The sequence below is a fragment of the Notamacropus eugenii genome, chromosome 6 (genome assembly GCF_028372415.1).
Source record: "Notamacropus eugenii isolate mMacEug1 chromosome 6, mMacEug1.pri_v2, whole genome shotgun sequence".
Lineage (NCBI taxonomy): Eukaryota > Metazoa > Chordata > Mammalia > Diprotodontia > Macropodidae > Notamacropus > Notamacropus eugenii.
Window position 1 is genome coordinate 139,451,440 of NC_092877.1, and position 24,808 is coordinate 139,476,247.

Sequence of the window (24,808 nt, forward strand, 5' to 3'; positions counted from 1 at the left end):
GGATGAAGCACCAGACTTGGCATCAGGAAGACCTTTGTTCATATCTGGCCTCAGACACTTACTAGCTGTGTGACCCTGGCCAAGTCACTTAGCCCTGTTTGCCTAAGTTCCTCACCTATAAAATAAGCTGGAGAAGGAAATGGTAAACCACTTCAGTATCTTGGCCTAGAAAACCTCCAAATGGGGTCACCAAAGAGTCGGACATGACTAAAACAACTGAACTCAATAGCATTACAATGAATTTATGCACAAATATCTATAGATAATACTTCTCCAAAGACACATAACTCTCTAAAAAGGAGCATAAGTCAAAATATCCCAGGTATGCTGGTGTTCAAAGGGTAGGAGGTAAAAGTAGCATGTAAGGGAACTGAGTTTCTAACAACTCTTCCATCACCGATATTAATTTCTCAGTGTTTTGAATTAGAGACTCTGCTTTAATTAGGGTCTCAGAATAAATGGCAAATATTTGTTATGCTTTCTTTTGATTATTTGCATTTTATAAGTATGTTTGAATCTTACAAATCTTTTATTTCCCAGCAGCTAGTCATTTTTTTTTAATGTTGTGACCCATCTGATAAGCAAGAAAGCCTTGACAGCAAAGTCTGCATGAAGTCTAATTAATGAATTAGCTAATTGTTTTTCCCTGGCATAGACATTAGCATTAGAGTGACACACATTTATAAAAGAGGAAAAATCACTTGTAAAAGTTCATGTTTTCCCCAAGTTAGAGACAAAAACAATTTAGAAAGCAATAGAAGTGATACCTATGACTGAGGCCCCATGGTCAGTCTCTGTTGTATTTTACTCACAGATTTGTTGGAAATATGATGTGTTTTGCACATGACAGTACCTTGAAAAGTACTAGACCTTTCTTTGTCCCTCTAACTTGTGCCATTTCTATCTACTCTCATCTAAGGAAGCAACTGCTATGAAGAAAGAAGGCATCATCCTTGCTGCCAGTACCCATACCACCTGCCAACCAATAATACCAGCTTCGCTGAAGCAGTACTATACTCTGAGAAAAAAAAAAAAAACAGGAGGTGGTATGTGTTAGGCAAGTCAAACCCCCACTACTACCACCCCCATATCAAACATACTCTCCCCTTCACTCCCCACGTCATCAGTCTTGCTTCCAGTCTGGTCTACCCATTGCATTCACGAAGGTACAGAATCCTTGTGGAGAAGGGCATGTTCACCCCATCCGGTACCAAATAATAACCAAGTACCACTAACATGCCCCAAGAACAGTAGTGTCCCCTCTACCCCCATCTCCAACTCTATACCCACCAGCCCTATTTTTGAGCCTGCCTATGCAGCCATCATCCGGGGATACAACCATTATGGAGATGCTCTTCTGAACTTATATCTGAAATCTTTTATATATGTTGCCTCTTCCCTTTAAAATATGATTTATTTGAGACTAGGAACTATAGTACTTTTCTGTTCATAACCCTAAGACTTAGCACTTAGTGTAAGCACTTAATAACATTTTTTTTTTCACTCATTCATTCTCCATCACTATGGCTCTATACTTCTACCTGAACAAGTATTCCTAGCCTTTCTCCTGCCATCTCCTACCCTACCCAATACATACACAGACAAGTTAGCACCTTGCTTCTCTATATTGGGAAGAGATAGAGAGATACAGAGAGAAAGACAGAGAGAAACAGAAACACACAGAGAAACAAAGACAGAGAGACAGAAGAGGAAAGAAAGAGAAAGAAGAGATGGGAGAGGGGAGAGAGGAAGGAAGGAAAAGAAAGGCAAAGGTGAGAGGGAAGGAGGGAGAAAAAAGGAGAGAGAAAGAGGAAGGAATGGAGGGAGGGAGGGAAGGAGAGAAAGAGAGAGAGATCTTATTTGTGTAGAGGAGGAGAGGGAAGGGGAGAGGAAGGCAAAAGTGCACAAACATAAATTCTTTTTAGTTGCCAGGCTTAAATCAATTTCACCATCCCTCGCCACTACCACCCCCAGTTCTTTTAATCCAGTTAAAAATAGAAAACGTAATATAATAGAAAATATAAGCAAAACTGAAGAGCTATAAAAATTTAAGAAAAAAAGGTCTTTGAAAAAAATAGCTTTGGATTTATTTATTTCCTGATGACTTCTGTTTGGTTACAAGGACCACATTCATCTTTATCCTGACTATTCATATTGCCATCTCACTGAGTATTCATTCCCTTGATGTGAAAATCCATGTTCTTTCAATGAACCTCAGAGCTAAGAGAACTCCTTTATTGTTAAGAATATTTTTGTTTAAAACTCTCTCTTTGTCCCAATCCTTCCAGAATTAACACAGGGAGCAGAGAATGTCAAAGCCAGAAGGGACCTTGTTCATCACGTAGCCCAAACCAAACATTTTTATGAAGAAAGCAATTGAGGTGCTGGAAAGCATATTGAATTTGGAATTCTAAAGCCTCAGTTGGAAATCTGATTCTTCCACTTGCTAACTGGGTATGACCTTGGCCAGATTTCTTAAACTCCTGGGTCAAAGGCTCCACATCTGTAAAATGAGGCGATGTTCCTCTATGATTTCTAAAGTTCCCTCTAGCGCCTATGGTACTTGGTGAAGTCATTTGCCCAGTGTCAGCTAGCTAATGAGTGTCTGAATAGTACCAGAACATAATGTGTCCTGACCTCCCAGTTCATTGATTTTTCTTCTCTGCATTATTTTCTCTATTTTACAAAACTGGTAGGGGAGAAAGATAGAAGGGATGAATCAGAAGTATAAATGGGAAGACTCTGTGTCTTGGCTAGGTCTGCCATGTTCCCTGGGGATCCAGTCCATGTCTCATCTCAAAGGTAGGCCTCTGCAAGGAGACCATGCTGTCTTCTCAGGCACCTAGACCTCTTCCCTGGTATGACTGAATTACACCTATTTCAATTCAACAAGTATTTTAAAAAGCTTGACAACTAGCAAGGCACTGTGCCTATCTTATACTAAGACCACTTTGTGTGCTGTATACATCTTCTGAGAAGCCAACTAGTTACACAAGCTTGTCCATATCAATGCTACTAGACGAAAAGAGAAAGCTGTCTTCTTTTTTGCATTCTATTAGTTTTCTGAAAATAGCATCTCTTCCTTTGTTTGTACTCCAATCCAGAAAAATAACTTAAATGTCCAACATTTTAGGCCATTTGACTGGTAGATATGAAAAGTAGCCTAATAATAATAGTGATAATTATAAATAAAATTTATAGAGAGATTTCTAAAAGATAGTGAAATGGTCAAAGTACTAGGTTTGGAGCCAGGTCCACCCGGGTTCAAACCCTGTCCCAGGAGCTCTCTACCCCTTAGAAATCCTAAACATTTTTATATTCACATAAAGAATTTTCCTTGGTCCTTTTATCACCTAATCAAATTATCAGAGTTAGAAGAAGCTCTGTCATTTTACAGAGAAGGAAACTGAGGCCCAGAAAGGCATCCTGGTTTTATGTATGGAGTGATGTACATGGAATCACAAAGTCCTAATTTCAGATCCCACCTCTGACACATACTATCTATGCATCCCTGAATAAATTACTTAACCTCCTTGACCCTCAGTTTCCTCAACTGTAAAATGAAGATAATCATAGCACTTAGCTCAAAGTATTATTTGTCATGATCCATTGAGATAACATAAAGTGCTGAATAATGAACTACTTATACGTATCATAACTTCATAAAATAGGTAGTGAAAATGTCAGTAGCCCCATATTACCAGTAATGAAACTCAAAGAAATGACTTTCCCAAGATCACATAACTAGTAAGTAAGCATAAAAGAATTTTTTTAGCCTCTAGACTAGCATAATGGGGAATTACCTACTTTGATCATGACTAAGGCTGACCCTGACAAGCTCTTGATGTAAATCACTGGATGAAAGTTGACGGTTTCCATGTTCCTGCTCTCTCTTCCACTTGGAAGCTAATAAAAGTGCCTGTGTTAAGGGAACTTAGGTTTTAGGTATGGAAATGAGTCAAATAAAATATGAGGGACAATCATGGTCTTCATAGGCAAAGACTTCACTATTCCACTGGTTTTCAACGTGAACAGCAATATCTGATTAGTACCATATTTTGGAAAGGATTGCTTGAAGTCAACCTATTCCATATGTTCTGTCAACCAATTAAAGAGAAACACAAAACATTAACCCCTTCAGTCTATGGAGACTTCCTATGTAATCCACTCAAGAGTCACAAAGTGAAATCCAAGAAAAGATTCCCACGATTGTATTCTCCTAATGAAATGACCTCTATGGATAGGGAATGGAGAGTCTATCACTGGACAAACCAAGGATTTGGGAAAGCTTCACTCTCTCTTTTCCCAATTTCAAATAAAATTGATAAGTGAGTACTTACTGTGTCATGAAACTTATCCTTGACATCATAGACTGTTAGTTTGATATCGGTCTCCTCATAGATGGGGTACTCAGGTGGAAATGTCACACCAGTCAAAAACAGTGGATTTCTTGTGCCCTAGATAACACAAGCAGACAGCCTGGGTTCAGTTAGGTAACAGCTGCTGACAGCCCAGCATACAATAACAGATGAGAGGATACCAAGAATGTTTAGGGCCTCCTTGCCCTCTCCCCTTCCCCCCAGGAAATACTTGACATACAAGAAAAAGAGACCAATTGGCCAAATGACACTCATCAATAGTAGCCTAATATTCAGTGCACAAAAAGTTGATCACACTGGAGAAAAGAGGTGTGTCTAGGATGAAGAGGGAGTTACTGGATAGTAATAAATGCCTTCACTAGGCCCTGTCATCATTTATCAGACCTGCTCCTGCTGTGCCATGATAAACAATTTATTTTTTCTGTCTGGTGGAGTCCTTCCTGAGGGCTGCCTGTCATTCTGTTCAGAGTGCATTTAAGTGGAGTGGACATGACTTGTGCAAACAACTTGAGATGTTGACTGATTAAAACTAAAGAAAAAAAAAAACTAACACAGCTCTCCCAACAAACCTCTCTATGGCTTGTACGAGGTTGGTGTTTCATTTTATTTCATCAGTGACTCTTTTGTCACCATCACCCTCTGAGAAAGAGTCCATTTGGTTTTGCATATTCGGCCCTGCTATTTGACCATCCACAGCCTAAGTATGATGGAAAATATGATGGATTTTCTCCCATTAAAATATTAGTGCCCAGTGTATACATAAGATATTTTAATACCCCACAACTCACTTTTAAGATCTTGACAGGACATATCAAAATGTTATTATTACTGTTATCATTATTACATGAATGAATACCATAGTACAGTTTGATGGCATTACGCAAACCAGGGGTTTTCTAGCTATATGTATATAAATTTCAGCTAGCCAAAGTGCTCTGCCTAAAAATTAAAGTGTTGAAATGTGTCAGAATATTTAATTCTGGTTTTACTGGTAAGATTATTAAAGACAGAACTCTAAAGAGGCACAGGAAATGACTTGAAACATGTTTTTCCATCTAAAACAACCTATTTTGCTATTTTTGTAAAGTTTTCTTTGGATGACTAAGTCTTTGTAGTGAATTCCCTCAACAACAGAGTTAAATCAGAATTCCTTTAGACACCAGAACCCAAAGTTTCCACAGGGCAGACTTTGGGCTGTGTGCTGGATATGGGTCACAGTTATTAGAGAAAACGGGTCTAACTCTGTGTGAATCACTTGTTCCTGAACCACATTAAGACAGGCAGTCTATCCTGAACCATCCTGCTCAGAGGCCAGCAGCCAAAGGATGACTTCTGGTTCAAATTATGACAAAATCGTCTGGAGACAAATTTTAAAAAAGAAGATTTACAGAAGTGAGGAGGATACTTTCTTTTCTCTTAGATAGATTGATTAAGTAACACTCTTGCCTTTCTTAACATTTTAAACTAACAGACCACGATGGTAAGTACAATCAAGGAAAAGTATTTTCTCCTTTAACATGAACTAAAATAATAATTACTTCCAACGGTTTGGTTACTTCGTATAAAAGCTATGACAAAAATAAAGCATTCAGTTTCAAACAAAGTTATAGTGGAACACCCAAGAAGTAAGAATACCTTCTGCCCTAGTGAACTCAGAATATAGTTTATCAATGCCCAAATATATTTCATTATTTCAAACACACTTACAGCATTCTCCTACCCTCTAACTTCTTCCGCTTGCTCTCCAAACAATAAGGAGCATCATTTCCACAGAGTGAGAATAAAAGGGACATGTTGGGCACAGAATAACATAACACATAACCAGGCACAGAACACAGAACTTACAATTTTGTCAAAGGTAGAGGGGAGGGAGAAAGGGGAAGGATTAACAGAAGGGAAAAAATCAGAAATGTTTGTAAAATAAATTATTTACAAAAAAAACAAGTATTCCCACTATTTTAAGCCATAATCCACGTTCTGGTACTTGATGTGAAAACTCTTTGCCTATATTATTGAAAGAATGCCAGAGTCTGAAGTGGTAACTTTGCTTCATGTCTCCTGTCAGAAAGACAGACTTTTCATGAAAAGGCAAGTTTCCTTTCCTTGTTCAGTTGCCAATAAGCACCTAATATCCTCAGGTATGCCAGGCTTAATAGTAAGACTGCTTGTGTGGCTAAATGTTAATTCATCTCAGCTGATGTCTGAAACCCTAAGGACAAAGCACATGTTCACCAAGAAAGGAGCCCAGGAACAGGCAGCTTGCTCACCTCAACAGTCTCGGTGCTGGAGTACCTTGTCACACTCTGCTCTGCTGGGTGGATCACTGAGATCTGTACCAGGGTGTTCAACTTGCAGTCCTGGGCTGGAGCCACCAGATCCTTGCATGCTGGGCCAGGCACATGGAAAAGAGCAAAGAAAGAAAAGAGAAACAAAACTCACACCGCGTTCTCTGGGAAAACTCTGCCCCAGGAGGAAGGCAGACCTCACTATGGCTCTGAATTAAAACCTCCAGAGGCTCGAGCCGACTTTGCAGAGGAAGTCCCTTGGAAGTACCTTACAGAAATAGGAAGTCACATGCTGCCGAGCTGAATTGAGATCTCATTTCCACTAACCACATTTGCAGCTCATGCAAGTCTTGGCTGCCTGGGGAGAAACAGCTCTGATGTGTGACTCTACACACAGGCTCTGTGTTGGTGGATAACTTCACAGCTTCTCCTGCAGTTTTAGCTAATTAACCATGAAATCCCATGCTTTACTTCTTACTCAGCCATCCCTTTGAAAAAAAAAAAAACAAAAACGGGGAAGCTTTGTGCTAGATTAGAGTGGTTTTCATGTCTCTAAAAATCTGACACGGGACTCAGTGGATCCTATGTTGTGACAAGACACAATTGACTTCTTGGAGTCTTAATTACCAAACAGGAGAAAGGAAGATCTATTCCTTCACCTTGGAGACTTGCAGCTGGTGAGAAAACACAGACTGCTCTGATCTGGGTACCCCAGTAGAGAAAGTGGCAACAATTTTTATATCAACATGAGAATGGGAGGTATAGAAAAAGCAAGTCTATAGGACGAGACGATATTTTTAAACCCTTTTAGCTCCAAAATCTAGGATCCTTTGTTTTTAAGGTTGGACTTTCTTAACTTTGTCTTAATAGGAAAAAAAAGCCAATTCCATGTAAGTTCCTTTAGGGAAGGATTTTTTTCCCCTTTGTTTCCCTTTCAGGGTCCAACCAATTCCTGAGATAGGAAGGTTATAGAGGATATAGATCACTAATTTCTGACCAGGTAACCCAAATGGCTAACATTCTTCAATGGCAGAATTTGTTTTATACACAATGCCAAGCATGTCTATATTTGCTTCTTTCTCATCTTATCCCTCATTTTCAGAAGAAAATTAAGAAAAAAAGCTGTTTTCCCCATATCCCTTTCCTAACTCCTCATGGATACTTATTTCTTTTATCTTTTCTCTCCTTTTCACTTTGAAACAGTGGCTGTGTACTGTCAGAAGATTTTTCTCCTAACAGAATATGGTCTGTCTTTGTCAATGCAGGGTTAAGTTTAAAGCTCCTCATTCCTGGTTGATATGGGGAGAGAATGAGAGTGATTCAAGTCCCACTCCTCTTGTCCCATCCAGCTACTTTTAATTCCTTCCTTCCTTTGCTCCCATATTCTCTATGTCAGCCCCAACAGGGGCTTTAATCTCACTAGAGTACTATGTCCAGGGAAAAATGCCACTGAAGGACGTTTATTCTCAACGCATAAATACATACACACACACACAAACATGTATATATACACACATGTATATACACATATTATATATGTATTTATATATAGATATATGTATATGTGTGTATGCATGTATGTATATTTGACCCTATGGAAAGAATACATAAGCAGTCAGCTGAAGACACAAAACCTTCCCAGTCCCTAATAAACATTCAGCAACCATAATAATGAGCAGCTATGATATTCAAGGCGTTACTCTAGAAGCAACAGAAACAAAAGAAAAAATTCCTTTTCTTAAGGCTCTTCCATTCAACTAGACTTTTTTTAAAATCAAAGTTAAGAAAATTCAAACTTAAAATTAAAGAATTCTAGATTTTAGAGCTAAAAGATATTATAAATTTCATCTAGTCCAAACCTTTCTTTAACAAATGAATAAACTGAGGCTCAAGAGTTGAAGCAGCTCACCGCAGGTGACACAGGTAAGTGATGGAGCTGGAATTTAAGCCTACATTTTTATGATTGCAAAACCACTGCTCTATCCACTGCACTACTCTGCCTTTCCATAAACAGCAAATCTTCCCTCTTAGATCTTTTTCCATTTTTCACAAAACACAGACTATCACCCCTAGTAAAATTTCCACTAGAGATAGAAATAAATAATTTTTCTAGGAAGAAAAATTCTATTTATATTTGTTAGATAAGAAAATTTTTATTTTACACCATGGGAAAATATATATTACAGAAAGAAAAATAATCAGTTAACTTTCCTATTAACTTGACTGAAACTATTGTTGTATAACTCTTGATGGGTTACTGTTCTTTGGTATATAGGAGTGAAAATATTCAAGTTTGAAGGAAAAGGACAAGACAGAGAGAGCAAAGATTAGAGGCTGAAAGAGCAAGAGAGTTCTTCTCCCATAGATAATACATTCCTATGTAGGTTGTGATCCATTCTAGAGATCTGGGAATAATACTCTGGCAAGAATAACATAAAACAAAATAGAGTCATTATCTCAGACTTTGATATTAATAGCCAACGATGACCTGACTTCCAAAAATCAATTTCTCAAGTACGAGATGAGGGAGACGTGACTAGATGGAACTTTATCTAAAAGTGATCTGGAGATTTTAGTGGATTGGAAGCTCTATATTAATCAAGTATGACATCGAAGCCAAGAAAGCTAATGTCATCATGGCTTGAATTGAGAAGTCAAGCATCCAAGAATGAGAAGATGACAGTTTCATTGTTCTCCCTTCTAGTCAGAACATATCTGGAGTACTGTCTTCAATTCTGGTCATCAGCTTTTAGGTTGGGCATAGAAAAACTAGAGGGCAATCATGATGGTAAAGCTTTTTGAACTCCTGTCCTATAAGGATTGATTGAAGAAAGAAACAATGGTTTGCTTAGGGAAGATTTAAGGAGGTCTTGGCAATTGTCCTTCTATTTTTGAAGGAAGAATATTCAATTTGTTCTGTTTAATCCCAAAGAGCAGAAGAGGGAGCCTTGAGTGGAAGTTAGGCTTCATGTAAGGAAAAACTTCCCAATAATTAAAGCTGCCCCAGAGTAGAATGGGTTACCTCTGGAGAACCTCATGTAAATACTAGATGATGGTTGATTAGGTATGTTATTGAGGGGCATTCTTGTTCAGGTTGTGTTGGGTTTTGTGGCCCCTAAGAGTCCTTCCGGATCTGAAATTCTATGATTCTATAATAAGTTATAGAGCAGTAGTCTTTCATCCAACAAAAAATATAGTAGCATATCCAAGAACCAATGAAATCCTTCCCTCCCTTTTTATCATAAATCCTATTGCAAGTCCCATGTTCCTATTAATAGAAAGAAAGTCAAGCAGACGGTGTAGAATCCTCTGGGGAGCATGTTCCCACTACACCCAAATCCACTCTTTCTCTAACTCAGAAAACTACTTGCTCTATTTCAAGAGGGAACAACTCCCTTACTAAGCCCACTTCAAGGTTCCTTTAATGCTTGCTTCTTGAAAACTATTGTATTTTGAAAATACTGAAATGAATGGTCATCGCATCCTTCAGCATAGTTAAATCTTTCCAGGTCATTAGTCTTTACAAGATTGTTTCTTATTGTGTGAAGGGTTCTGCTTACTCCATTCTGCATCAGTTCATAAATGTCTCCCCAAGTTTCTCTGAAACTATTCCTTTTATTGTATTTTATTCAATTACTACCATTATATATTCAGCCATCCCCATGATTCCAGAGAACCAGTAATGAAAAATACTACCCCCTCTCCTGAGAGAGAGGTGAAGGATTCAAGATAAAGAATGAGAGTTTTGATTGTAGCCAACATGGAAACTGGTTTTGCTTAACTGTACACATTTGTTATAAGAGTTTTGTTTTTCCAGAGGTTGTGGGTGGTAGAGAAAGCAACTAAATTCTTGTTAATTAAAAACAAAGTTTGTTTTTAAATGTTTCAGATGGAATGCCTGAAGTGGAAAGTCAGCAACGAGAGTAAAATCATAGGAGGGAGAAAGCTAACCTCATAAATATCGCAACAACTCAAGATTTGTCCAACATTTCCCTCACAACCTCTCCACGAAGCAGTCAGTACAAGTATTAGTATTCTCATTTTACCATGGAGACCATGAGTCTGAGAGGTTAAATAATGCACCAGCTTCCTAGTGATGGCCAGAACCCACACTAACTCAAGCTTTCTGATTTCCAGAAGAGATTTCTTGCTACCGCAACATTCATAGGTATGCATTCATGATTGTTTTGGTGATTTCCTTTCATGCAATAAACATCACCTCCCACTACATTGACTTCCTACTCACAGCTCTCTTTCCTTCTACTGATAAGGCTATCTTTTGATTCTGTGAGTGATATGCCCACCTTTGTTACCATCTGTGTGAGCTTTTGTTGCGTGGAGCTGGCTCTCTTCACTTAGGCTATCATGACACCTTCATTCAAAATGAACTACATCAGTTTTGATTTCATATCATGTTAATATGTAGGGGTGGGGACAGTGGTTTTTCCCCAAAGGAAGAAGTCAAGTTCTATCAGGGAAACAGATAGGAAGACTCCCTTCACATCTTGAAGGTGGAGTCAACCTCTACTCTCTGAAAATATAGAACATATGTCCAATTAAAATGAAGACAGAAATGTAAAACTCATGCTTTATAAGTTGACCACCTTAGACAAAGAATCTAAGGAAAAGGTATCCAAGTTTTGTCCTGCATCTCGCTCACAGTCAAATGTTCTTCATTCATAACAACTCTTGTTTAAACCATCCAGTTGTCAACTTTGAAAAACAAAATCTCAGAGATTAGAAAAGATCTTAGAAGTTACATGGTCTGTCCCCTACCTGAAGCATGAATACCCCTTTCAATATCTTCATGACAAAGTCATTAAATACCTCTGGTAGAAAGGAATTCCTGACCCTTCTGAATAACCTGTTTCATATATGGACAGCTACAGTTTTTTGGAAGGTCTTCCTTATGCTGAAATGAATTTGACCTCCTTGTAACTTCAACCCATAATTCCCTAGATATTTCATCTTGAATCAAGCAGAATGAGCCTAGTCTTTCTCTATGTAATAACCCCTCAAATATCTGAGACCTATGAACATATACTCAGTAAGATTTTTTCTTAGAGAGGCCTAATCTCTCTAGTACTTTGTCTACCAGTAATTACATCTAACTTAGCATGGCATAGTATTCTCTATTGCATTGTTCCCTAATTGGTTCATATGTATATTACTTGGGTTCCTTAATATATGATCAACCTTATTATTTGCAAAAATAGTCTCTTTTAATATACCGTATCCTCTCTCCCTCCCACCCTGTCCACTCATACTTGTTATGAACAAACAGTGAATTTCACTGGTTGAAATAAATAAGGTGAATTAGTAAGGCTACTAGCGTTTAGCCTCACAAGTACGAGCTAGAAGCAATAGTTTTCCTGCCTTTAAGATGACTCATGTCAAAAACACTCACCATATTTTAGAATGCCCTTATTTAGTCTTCTTAACATGCATAGACTCAGAGCAACAGCTCCGCTGGACCCACTCCAGCCATCATTTCAAATATTTGCTGTAACGGTGTGCCTCAGTGAGATTTCAGCAAGGCTTAAAGGTTTGTGGGAGCAGTCAGGGAGAAATGCGAAAAAATGAACTAGGCTACAGATCCAAAAAAAATCTCACGTCTTAGAAAGTATATATGGTTTCAAAATGAAAGGATCCTAGGAAAGCGGTCCCCATCCCTAGTATTCTATCTTCATTACAGGCCCACTGTACCTACCTAGTCCCCTCCCCACCTACCAATGTCGTAACTTTTTTATGTATGCCTCACTGCTCACTAGAACAACAGGTCTGTCCCTGAACCCCACAGAAACAGCAGGTGTGTCCATGCACTCAACCACAACCACATCCATCTAATCCTAGACAGGACCACAATAGCTAGCCAATTGGAGGGCAGCATGACCAGAATGTTTAACTACCAAACCACAAATGGGACCTCTCCTCCATTACCTAATCCCTTAAGAAATTCCTCCTGCCTTTTTAGTATTAACCATATTCCTATATTCTATGTAAATTTCCGTTACATAATTGCATCTTTGCCCTATAAAAATCCATTTTGCTTCCTCTGAAGTTGCTTGTTCTTCTCAGAAATTAGCCCACCTCATAAGAAGTGTCAATCTCAAGAAATACCTGTACTTGGATTACAGGTATTCTGACTCTGAATTTTTTGGGACAGTTCTACCACAACACATCATGAAACCTCAACAGTTTTTGGTCTCCCAGAGTTGAAACCCCAACATTTTTGGGGTCCCTGGGTCTAAACCTCAAAAAATAGTCCAACTGCATATTAAAAGGCCAGCAAAGACAATGAAATGTAGATTATATACATCTTTATGAGACCTCCAAAGGAGTCCAGGAAGTATAGCTGGCTAAATCATAACTGGTCATCATAAGCCAGAGAAAAGTCCTTATATAAGGGAATCAACAATGAGGAAGGATAAATGAAAAGGAAAGGTTAGACATCTACTGCAGGCAGCTAGATGGTGCAGTGGACTGACTTCCAGGCCTGGAATCAGAAAGATGAACCTTCCTGAGTTCAAATTTGGCCTCAGACACAGCTGTGTGAACCTGGGCAAGTCACTTGACCCTGTTTACCTCAGTTTCTTCATCTATGAAATGAGCTAGAAAAGGAAATGTCAAACCACTCCAGTATCTTTGCCAAGAAAATCCCAACCAGGGTCACAAAGAGTTGGACACAACTGACAAACAGCCACAACATTACAGGCTTGGAGGTAACACATCTCAACGCTGAGGTTCTAAGGGGATCAAAGAGTTGTTGTTGCCAATTAGAGACTAAGGAATATTGCTCTAGCTATAAAAACACAGTAGCACTGCATGTGCTAGAGCCACGAAAGAAAGTTCAGTACCACTCTGCCATGCCAATAGGTGATAGTGGTGAAAACCTGCATCTGCCTATCAAAGAGAGAGTTCAGATTTGGATGGATCAGCCTATACAGGGGAGACATTGTATATTGAAAATAGCCCTCTGGCCTAGCCACATTCCTCGCCTAGTTTGGAAGTAGAAGTTCAGCATCAGAGCAGCTTGACTAACCCATCTTAGTCCAGTCTAGCAGCAGTAACTCAGAGGCTGAGGTACTTGTCTGGCCTAGAGAGTACCATTCGAACAGTCAAGCCATCTGTCTGATTTATTACAAAAGCAAGAAAGCCCAGGAAGAAGCTGGCATAGTAGCCAAGTGATCTGCTTAACTCAGCCCAACAACAGATTGACTCATCAAGTCAAACTCCCTTACCCTACAAGAAGCAAGCCTAGTTGCTTCGCTCATCTAGCAGAAACACTGTACCCTGCAGGAAGTCAGCCCCATTAAGAATCAGAATGACTCCATATGTGATAGCAAACTTAAAGAGGAATCCCCCAGGGAAATAAAAAATACTGAAGTCCTACAGTTCAATAGTTGTGAATTTCCTTGACCATGTGTATTTCTTAGATTTCTTACATTCTTGTTATCAAATCATTGTGCTTTAAATTTGTGCCCACTCACTCCCATACTCAGATTCTACATGTATTTATGAGAGGATATACCCTAGGAATGAAACACTTTATAACTACTGTTATACTGCATCATTTGAGTAAATGCCTTTGCTAAAAACTTTTGTCTACTATCTGATTACTGAGGGGAAATACACTGTTGGGGGCTTGTGAGCTAGTATTAAGGGGAAGGTTACTTATAGGGTTGTCTCTAGAATGTTGAATGTCACAATAGCCACCCCTCATTATACCTGATCTGCCAGTGCCAGTGATGATTAAAGGAATGAGCCCTGAAGGAGTGTTAAGCTGGTGTCTCTATTTGCTTCTTTCATCATACATGAAAAAATAATTCTAGACTCAGAAGCTAAGGGAAAGCTGGGCTCAAATCCCACCTTTGGTACTTATAACTAAAGAATAACATATGTGAGATGACTTGGGCAGATCAAATGTGATAGCATAAGGAAAGCACTAGCAAACCTTAAAACATTATATAAATACCAATGCTTGTTGTTCTTTTAAGTTACCCAGATTGTTATTTAACTCAATCTTGAAGCAGACCTGGTAGTCTGACATTGGTACCCGTTCCTCAAGGCAAAAATAAGATTTCAACACTCCCAACAGCTAGTTGGGAAACACCTACAGCAGCGCACAGTTGAAGGAACCAAAGAATTTTCAGGAGGAGGAGGAAATTCATTCAGATTCATTGCATGCACATGTATTTGTTGAAATTATAATATCTGGGAGTACAGATAATTGCAGCAGTCTTAAAGGGAAAATTGTCTTTCATTCCATTTTCAGTTTGGGAGACGTTTACTTAGGTGTTTGTGTTTGAAAAGTATCAGGTGCTTTTAGAATGTGCCAGGTAGCCCCAAAGGATGGTATAAAATTTTCACAAAAGCAAGGCATGGATAAGAGACAGAATCATTTAGAAGTAAAGCTACTGGCTCCAAATCTCCATCTTTAGATCTTCCTCTCTTTATATCTGTTTTTGACATTTGCACATCTCCTACTTCCTACTTCCCTTGGAGAGGTAGGAAAAGGATGAAAGGAGGGAGAGACAGAGAAAGTGACACAGAGACAGAGACACTTTAATGCAGTTTAATACACTTCACAATGCAAGTATCATTTCCCCATTTTACAGGTGAGGAAATTGTGCCACAGAGACGTTAATGGCTTGTTCAAGGCTACATAGTTAACAATGATCAACGTTGAGATATTTTAACTCACCCAGATATTTTAACTGAGTCTCTTCGCTCTAAACCAGTGCTTTGTAAATTTTTGCTCTCAGGAACCCTTTACAATCTTAAAAAATTATTGAGGATTTCAAAGAACTTTTGTTCATATAGGTTATATGTATCAGTACTTTATTATATTAAATTAAAAATGAATAGCTTTTTAAATATTTATTTTTAATTCATTTTAAAATGATAAAAATGTTAAATACCATTTTATGGAAAAATAACAATATTTTCTAGAAAAAATTGTAAGAAGAGTAGCAATGTTTTACATAATTTTGCAAATTTTTTTCGATATCTCACTTCATGTGGCTAGATTCTCACTTCTGTTTCAATACTCTCCAACCTATAACAAATACACTGTTTTGGTAGAATTATTTGAAGATCAGATCCCACACAAATATGTAGCTGGAAAAAGGAGGAGCATTTTAATAAGCAAATAACACTTTAATATTATTATGAAAATAGTTTTGATCTTGCAGAATCCCTGAAAGGGTCGTAGAGACCCCCAAGAGCCCATGAGCCACACTTTGAAAACCATTGCTCAGTACCACATCTGATTCCCATGATTTTTATCAGTCCAGTTGCTTATAGAGATGGTATTTACATATTATTACGGTTTTCAAAATGCTTTATAAATTAAATCTGATTGGAACTTCACAACCACTCTGTAAAAAATATCATTATTATCCCTACTGTGTAGATACAGAAACTGATACTTAGAGGGTTAAGTGACTTGTCACTGACTTCCTACACAGCTGTGGCCAACTCTCTGGGCCTCATCTTTCTTTTCTGTAAAATACAGGGGTGGAATTTACTGGCCTTTAAGCTTCTTTCTAGCTCTCAAACTGCTATTATCCTGGCAAGGTTCTAATTGCAGTTCCTTCTCTTCCCACTATATACAGAAAGCAAACAGACAGCTTTATCTGGAATGCATCTGCCCATCTGAGGCATTACAGTTAGCAGACCCTCCAAGCAAGGATGTCACAGGAAAGCTAGTGTGCATTTACTTAGGAAGATGGCCAAGACACAAAGAGGCACTCTGTCCAACTGTTCAGATGTCCTTGACTGTAGAGAGGGAGGCAGCGAAAGCCCCAGTTCCCATCTTGCAATTCCAATTTCATCCAATCCCACTGCACCATCTGACAAAGGTCCCCTTTCTTGCACTGGCTTTTGTGCTACAGCTGGGACCCAAAGGCATCTGCTGCCCTTCCCATACCTCTGCTTCTCCCAAAAACACACTCAATTCCCTTTCCAAACCCATGAAGCCAAGCAAATTGAACTTTCCTCCAACTGCCTGAGGGGGGAAGACATTAAGGCTATAGAAGCTGCAGACTGGTGATTTCCTGGAACACAAAATTGGTTTCACCAACACATAGCTTTAGGGGAATAAATTCTGTCCCCTTCAATAGGGTCTTTCTTATCCTACTTTCTATCAACAAGAGAAATAGAAATTTTCTAAGAGCTATGAGTATAACAAGCTAGGAGGTGATATTTTATGAACCCCTTCCACATTCTTAATATTCCATTGAGTGCTTCATGCATGCTGCAGAAATAAATATATTAATGCTTATAATAAACCCTACCATTCTTTCTTCCTTGCACTCAAGAAGATTAGGTGCTGGTAATCAGCTGAGAAGCCAATTTGGGATATGTTTAAGGTTCATAAATTATTAGGTCCCATTACTTGGTTTTCATTGTTATCATTCTATACCTGCAATTACAGTTAGATTAAATCAACCTGCATCATGTACGCAGAAGTATCTGCAACATTGTAACAGCATGATTGCCCTGCAAGATAATTTAATTGGAGGTACAACATGCTCCTCTGTTTTCAATTTCTCCTACCTATTTGCTCTCCATTCATTCTATTTTATTACCTTACCAGTTCTAACCAACCTAAACTTCCATAGCCCCAGGGGGCATAATGATAAAAACTAAAACATAGTGCTTTAAAGATAACCTCTTCGGATCCTCAGAACAGTGGAATGTAAACTCTTTGAGAGTAGAACTCTTGTCCTTTTTGTCTTAACGCTCCCAGGACTAGCACATATTAGGAACTTAATTCATGCTTCCTGAATTTGAATTGCATAATCTCAGATTGCATCTATTATTACGCCTATTTTACAGATAAGGAAGGAATCTGAGGGTCAGAGAAGTTGAGTAACTTGGCCATGGTCACACAACCAAATAAATGTCAGAGGCAGAATTGGTACTTAGGTCACTCAGAACTGTAAGGGATCAAGTTGTCTCAAAGTTACATGGCCAGGGTGAAGTTAGGAGATATATGGTCATGTTTCTGACATATTGTACATTCAAAAATAATTCCACGGTTTTGGAGTCCATGGCAAGACTGACAATATGATCTATGCCAAACCTTGTAAGAATCTTAGAAGCAGGCCGGAGTTCTTTGTTATTCATTCATTCTGGAACACATGGAAAAAGTTAAACCTTTGCAGGCCTGCGCAACCTGCTGCCGAGCCAAAGGATTTCGGGCAGCTGGCAAAAAATGTAGAAGAAAACATCCTCTACATTTTCCCCCGAGCACCAGAAATCCTTTGGCTTGCTGGTGCCCATGGGCCACAGGTTGTGCAGGCCTGCCTTAGAGGAATATGGTCACATCTCACACTATATGGATTCATGGCCACTAAGTAAGCATTTATTTTATATTCAATTTTTATCTGCTAAATAATCTCTAAGATTTTACTAACTCCTTCAGGTCATGCTTAGTATTCTCCTATTCCTTGGATTTTAACTCCTTTGTACATTCATTTAACTCTTTGTGTTTTTCACTGGAAATTTCTCCCTCAATTATGCTCTGGACTCTGTGGTCACGATCTGTTTCCCTGGCATCTCGATTTCCTTGCATTTTAATGCGTGAGGTCTCTGAAGTCATAATTTGAATGTTTATAAGATCTGAAAAATTAAAAGGGTCATGAAAGTGTCTCTATTAACAAATTAAAGTTTTGCCCATAAATAGATAACCATGTATACTTTTCCTCTTAACTGCTTGGTGGGAGATTTAATTAACACACATGCTCCCAGAGTGTGTGTAGAATTGCCAACATTAGCAATGTTTGTTGTAAAAATAAGAACAAATATTTCTAAAGTTAGCATGAAATAAAATGGACAAGGAAAGTTGGAATTTTTTTATTTTCATTTTGTCTTTCAAGTAAAAGGAAATTCTCCCCCTTCCTCAATTTCCTACTCTTTTCTCTGTCTTCTCTCTCCCTCCCTCCCTCACTCTTTTGTTCCTTTCCCCCTCTCAATCTTCCACTCTCCTTTTCTGTCACCTTTTATGAGACTTCCTCCACACCTCCCTCCCAAATTTTCTCTCTCCCTCTTTTCCTGTCAGTCTCCTTCTCTCCTTCCTCTTTCTTTCCTTCCTGATCTTCCTCTCTCTTCTCTGTCTCTTTATCTGTTTCCCTCTCTTTCTCTATAAATCTCCCTCTCTCTCAATTTCTTTCTTTCCTTCTCCTCCTCTTCTCCCTCTCCCTTTTTTTTGTTTTTGCTCAGTCTCCCTCTTTCCCAGTCTCCCTCACTTTATCTTTCAATTTCCCACTATTTCAATTTCCCTCTCTTTCAATCTCCCCCTCAAGCTCTCACTTCTCTCTCTCCCTCTCTCTTCCTCTCTCTCTCTCTCTCTCTCTCTCTCTCTCTCTCTCTCTCTCTCTCTCTCTCTCCGGTCTCTCCTGTCTCTCTCTGTCCCCCTCTCTTTCTCTCTAGTACTTTCTCCTTCTTTCATATATTGTTTTCTTGTGTCTTCCCACATACCATATTCCCTCAACAGTGTACAGGCACACTGAGGGCAGGCACCGGGTCATTTTTGTCTTTGTTTCCATTAGTACATTGTCACAAAAGGTAGGTGTATAATAAATGCTTGTTGAACTGAATTTCAATCAAGAGAAGATAAAGATAAACATGCTGGGCTGTCAGATTCACTTATTAACTGCTAAAACACAGACCAAAATTAGGCAGGGACTGCTGTGGTCCTGCTTTTTAAGTATCACAGAGAAATCCTGCAGGAGAAAAGAAGTCATCGCTGCAATTCTACAGCACTTAAAGATTTGTGATGCACTTTATATCCCTTATCTCATTTGATAAGATGACTGAAATGTGGGCTTCTGGCTAAAAACAAAGGTATTCCTGGGAAGCCTCTCCATTTGGGAAGGAGGGGACAGGGATAGAGGCAGCTGCACAGCACACAGGATATCTGCATATGAAAGGAACACATTTGGTTCAAATTGCCATTGTCAATAGCAGAAGATTTCTAATCTGGTGCACAGAGCATGGTGGACATTCTAAGCTTCTCCCCTGCAGCTCTGAGAAAACTGCATTCTGTGCTGCAGGTTCTGAGCAGTACCTGGGCATCCTCCAATCAGCTGAGAAGCTATTGAGGCCCCAATCATCCTGGACCAGAGAAGTCGTGTTTTCATTTCTCATCCCTCCCAGTTGAAGCTTTAAACACCCAATCAGCCGAGTGTCTCCAAACACTCAATGGGAACTCGGCTCTCTCAGTAAAGGCCCCAGAGCCACATTCTCCTTAGGAAACAGACAGTGTAAGGAGCTCACACGGATGCTCTTTTCCATAGGAACATATGTTCTGTCTCATGAGGAATGAAAATGTTGTTCTCAGAATGGAAGCAGGGCTGATTGCTGAATGAGAGGAGAGACCAAGTGACTTAACTGATGGAAATCAGTGGTTTCAGGACTACACTGACCAGAGGAAAAAAAAAAAGAGAAGTTGAGGCCCTGGGCCTAGGTCTTTGCAGAATCTAATTTAGAGGTGGCCAAAAGCTTCCAGAACCTGTCTGCGCTCTATCCTTGACCCCAATATGACTTACTTCCACTTCAGCAATCTAGTTCCTATCAAAGTAATAGTGGTTCCAGCTTACTAGTCCAACCCAAATCCATCCTTCATACAGCTCCCTGAATCCTGTTCCAATCTATGGCACTTGCCTGCTGAATAATCAGCTGTATCACTTCATTGCTAATAATACATAATACAGGAGCCAAGACAGTGGAGGAGAGGCAGCAACTCAGCTGAATTCTCCCAATATTCCCTTCTAAACAACTTTAAAATAACATCTCCAATCAAATGTTGAGCAGCAAAGCCAATAAAAAGTCAAGGTAAAACACTTTCCCAAACGAATACAACTTTGGAGGTTGGCAGGAGGGATTTATAGCACCCAGAGTACACTCGTGGTGGCAGCAATGGGCTTTGAAGGCAGTAGCAGCTATAGCTGCAGCTTCAGAGCTCTCAGTTCAGAGATTATAAGGGGATGCTCACTCAGGACACTAGTGACCACACCTCTTCCCTTACATCACCTTGTAAACACCCAAAACTTACAGGTCCCCAGAACTGAAAAGAATAGTATGAAAAAACCTGAAATTTGGGATAATGCCTCCACAACCCCAGGTGAGCAGAGCCCAACTTTAACATAAATTTAAACTCAAGAAATAAGCTAGAAAAATGGACAAACAGGAAAAAAAAAAAGAACATGACAATAAAAAGCTACTAAAGTGATAGGGAAGACACAATCTCAGAAGAACACAACAATGTGAAAAGAGCTACAAAGTCTTAAAGAAAAATAGTCATTGGACCCAAGTCCAGTAAGAATTGCCAAGAGAATTAAAGTGATGAGAAGGAGAGAAAAAAATTGAGAGAACAAATGAGACTGACCCACAAGAAAATTATGAAAAGAAAAAAACTTGGTAACAGAGACACAAAAAATGCTAAAGAAAATAACACCTTTAAAAAAAGAATTGACCTAATGGCAAAAGAGGCATGAATAATCAATGAAGATAACAACTTCTTAAAAAGTAGAACTGATCAAGTGAATAAAAGGTGGGGAGGGGCAGGACAAAAGCTCACTGAAAAAAATAATTCTTATAAGTGAGAATTGGGCAAGTGGAAGTTAATGACTCCATGAGAGTTCAAGACCCAAAAAAAATCAAAAAGAATGAAAAAATAGAAGAAAATGTGAAATATCTTATTGGAAAAACAACTGACCTGGAAAAAGAAATCCTAGAGAGATAATTTAAGAATTACTGAACTACCTGAAAGCCATGATTTTTTTAAAAGAGCTAGACATCATATTCCAAGAGATTATCAGTAATAACTGCCCTGATATTTTGAATCCAGAAATTAGCAGAATCCATTGATCACTTCCCAAAAGAGACCCCAAAATGAAAACTTCCAAGAATATCTTAGCTAAATTGCAGAGTTCTTGAGATAAGGAGAAAATATTTCAAGCAGTCAGTCAGAAAGAAGCAATTTAAATATCATGGAGCCACATTCAGGATCACACAAGATTTAGTAGCTTCCATGGTAAAGGAGTGGAGGGTTTGGAATATGATATTCTAGAAAGTAAAATGGATTATAGACCAGCATCCAACAATATGTTGTTTACAAGAGACACACTTGAAACAAAGATATACACAAAATTAAAATAAAGGCTAGAGCAGAATCCATTATGCTTCAGCTGAAATAAAAAAAAAAGGTATGGGTAATAATCATGATCTCAGACAAAGCAAAAGCAAAAATAGACCTACTTAATAGAGATTATATTTTATAGCTACAAAAACTACATTTTGCTAAAAGGTACCACAGACAATGAAGTAACATCAAAATTTTTCCTTAGCAAGTTTCTCTTATAAAGGTCTCATGTTTCAAATATATACTGAGTACAGAATTGAATCAAATTTATAAAAAATAAATAAATTATTCCCCAATTGGATATGAACAGGCAGCTTTCAGAACAAGAAATCAAAACTATCTAGTAATGTGAAAAAAATGCTCTAAATCACTATTGATTAGAGAAATACAAATTAAAACAACTCTGAGGCACAATCTCATACCTATCAGAAATGACAAATGCTGAAGGGATGGAGGGAAAATGGGTATACTAATAAACTCTTGGAGGAGTGAACTCATCCAATCATTCTAGAGAATAATTTGGAACTATGCCCAAAGGACTATAAAATTGTGTATACCCTTTGGCTCAGCAATACCACTACTAAATCTGTGACCCGAAGAGATTAAAGAAAAGAAGAAGACCTTCATGTACAAAAATATTTATATCAGTTCTTTTTGTGGTGGTAAAGAATGAAATTGAGGGATTGTTCATCCATTGAGGAATGGATGAACAAGTTGTGGCATATGATTGGAATGTTCTGTAAGAAACAATGATGAGATGGTTTCAGAAAAAAACATGGAAAGACTTATATGAACTGATGTAAAGTGAAGGGAAAGCTGGGAGATCACTGTTCACAGTGGTAGCAACACCATAAGGATGACCAACCGTGAAAGACTCAGTTGTTCTGATCAACACAACAATACAAGACAATTCCAGAAGACTCATGATGAAAAATGCTGTCTACCTCTAGAGAGAGAACTGATGAACTCTGAGTACAAACTGAAATAGACCTTTCTTGCTTTGTTTTTGCTGTTACTGCATTTTGAGTGATATGGCTAATATGAACATTTATTTTGCATGATTTCATGTGTTATTGACATCATTCTGCTTACCTTCTCATTGTGTAGGTGGGAGGGAGAGAATTTGGAATTCAAATTTTAAGTAAAAACGAAGGTTAAAACTAAATAATCAATCAATTTTAAAAAAATGTAATGTGGCATTCAAGCCTCTACAATCTAGCTGCAATTTATTAATCCAAGCTCATTTCATGCTTTTTCCTTCATTGTATATCCAGCCAATCAGCGGAAGGATGTTGCCTCCCACCTACTGAAGGATAAATTTGTGTATTTGTGACTATACTTTTTGAAGCATATTTTCCTTTAGATGAAGCTAGGTGTTGCAGTGGGCGGAGCAATGAACTCAGAGTCAGGAAGGATGGACTTTGAATATCATCTTAGACACTAGCTATGTGACCATGGACAAGTCATTTAACCTCTGCCTGCCTCAGTTTCCTAATCAATAATATATAAATAATAACAGCACCTGGTTCCCAGGATTGTTGTAAGAATCAAATGAGATAAAGCACTTTGGAAACCTTAAAGTCTTATAGAAAGGATAGCCATTACCAAAATATATTGCATTACAAGTTATTATTCAAATATTCAAAAGCATCTGTGTTCTTATGAACCTGGGAATTCCCTACATTAGTAAAGATTGGAGCCATTCCATACCTGCTCATCCCTGTATGATTCTCATCAACGTCCTCCCAAAAGTTCATCACAGAGCATCAACCCAACCTGCTGGACACCTTTACTTTCTTCTGATATCACGGTAATAGCAGTGGAGTACCTAGGTGTCCACCAGAATTGTAACTATTGTGTTGATTTCACTTTCTGTGCATTTATTAAGTGTCTCTTGGTCTTCGTATTTTGATTTATAAAATGAGTGTGTTGGATTTGAGGAGTTTGCACAGCTAACTTTCCAGCTCTAAATCTGCAATACTTTACATGCCTGTTTATATGGATCATAACAGTTACTAGGGATACAAAGACCAAAACAAAACAGACCCTAGCCTCCGGGAGCTTATATTCTACTGGGGAAGGTTGTGCACAAAGTGGGCAATACCACTGCTTGAGGGATGCTGGAATGATGGGGAGCTGATAGTAGCCCCAGGTGTAATTGGGGGGCATTGAATAAAATAAAGGGGTGGTACAAGCATAAGAAGAGCAGAAAAATTTGAAAAACTACCTGAATATATTTCATCTATTGTGCTAAAGTCATAGTGATTACATTATTTTCCAAAAATGCAAGTTATAACCAATCAGTCATCCACTCTGCCAACAGATCTTAAGAAGCAAGCATTGGCAGGCAAACATGTTGCACATTGTTGGGAAGTCCAGCAGCTATTGACAGGAATATGTGCATGGAATGACTTGTTTACGTATGATATTACACAGTTACATGATGCAATGATGCATCATAAAATGTTCAATACAGGAATACCCCACAAATTTATAATAAATTATTAAATTCAAAATGAATAATTTTTAAAAAATTATACTTTTTTGAAATGATGCAATTTTAAAAAGTCATTAAATGGTAAAAGAAAGTAGATTTCCAGGGGGGAGCTAAGCAATTTTTTTTCTTTTTAAAGGGGGCAGTAGGCCAAATAAATTTGGGAACCTCTGAAAGACCTGAAATAGTCAGTGGCTCTTCATTCCCCCACACAATTTGGACCTAACTTCCTTCCCAGCCTTATTTAACATTTCCTGTCATTGACTTATTTGCCATATTCCTAGCTTGTCTCATACTACATTTCAACAGCTTTGTTCACTTCCATCCACCACACTTGAATATCTTCCTTCCAACATACATTTCTTCCTGTTGATATCCTTCCATCCTTGAAAACTCAATTCAAATGCTGCCTCCTCCTAGAAAATTTCCCCATTACCAACAGCTAGAAGTAAGAGTTCTTTTGTCTATTCTCATAACTCTCAATATTCTTTCTTATTCA

General features: G+C 38.4%; 1 protein-coding gene across 3 annotated transcripts in view; it reads right to left on the reverse strand.

The window, feature by feature from the left end:
* The window catches only part of INPP4B (inositol polyphosphate-4-phosphatase type II B), a 958,716-nt gene that overhangs the window by 440,291 nt on the left and 493,617 nt on the right, over positions 1-24,808 (reverse strand). For all 3 annotated transcript variants that reach the window (XM_072621124.1, XM_072621125.1, XM_072621126.1), the window contains 2 exons: positions 6,647-6,765; positions 4,341-4,457 (listed from right to left, as the gene is read on the reverse strand). In XM_072621124.1, coding sequence (XP_072477225.1) covers positions 4,341-4,457; positions 6,647-6,765 — 236 coding nt within the window. The remainder of the gene's footprint in view (positions 1-4,340; positions 4,458-6,646; positions 6,766-24,808) is intronic.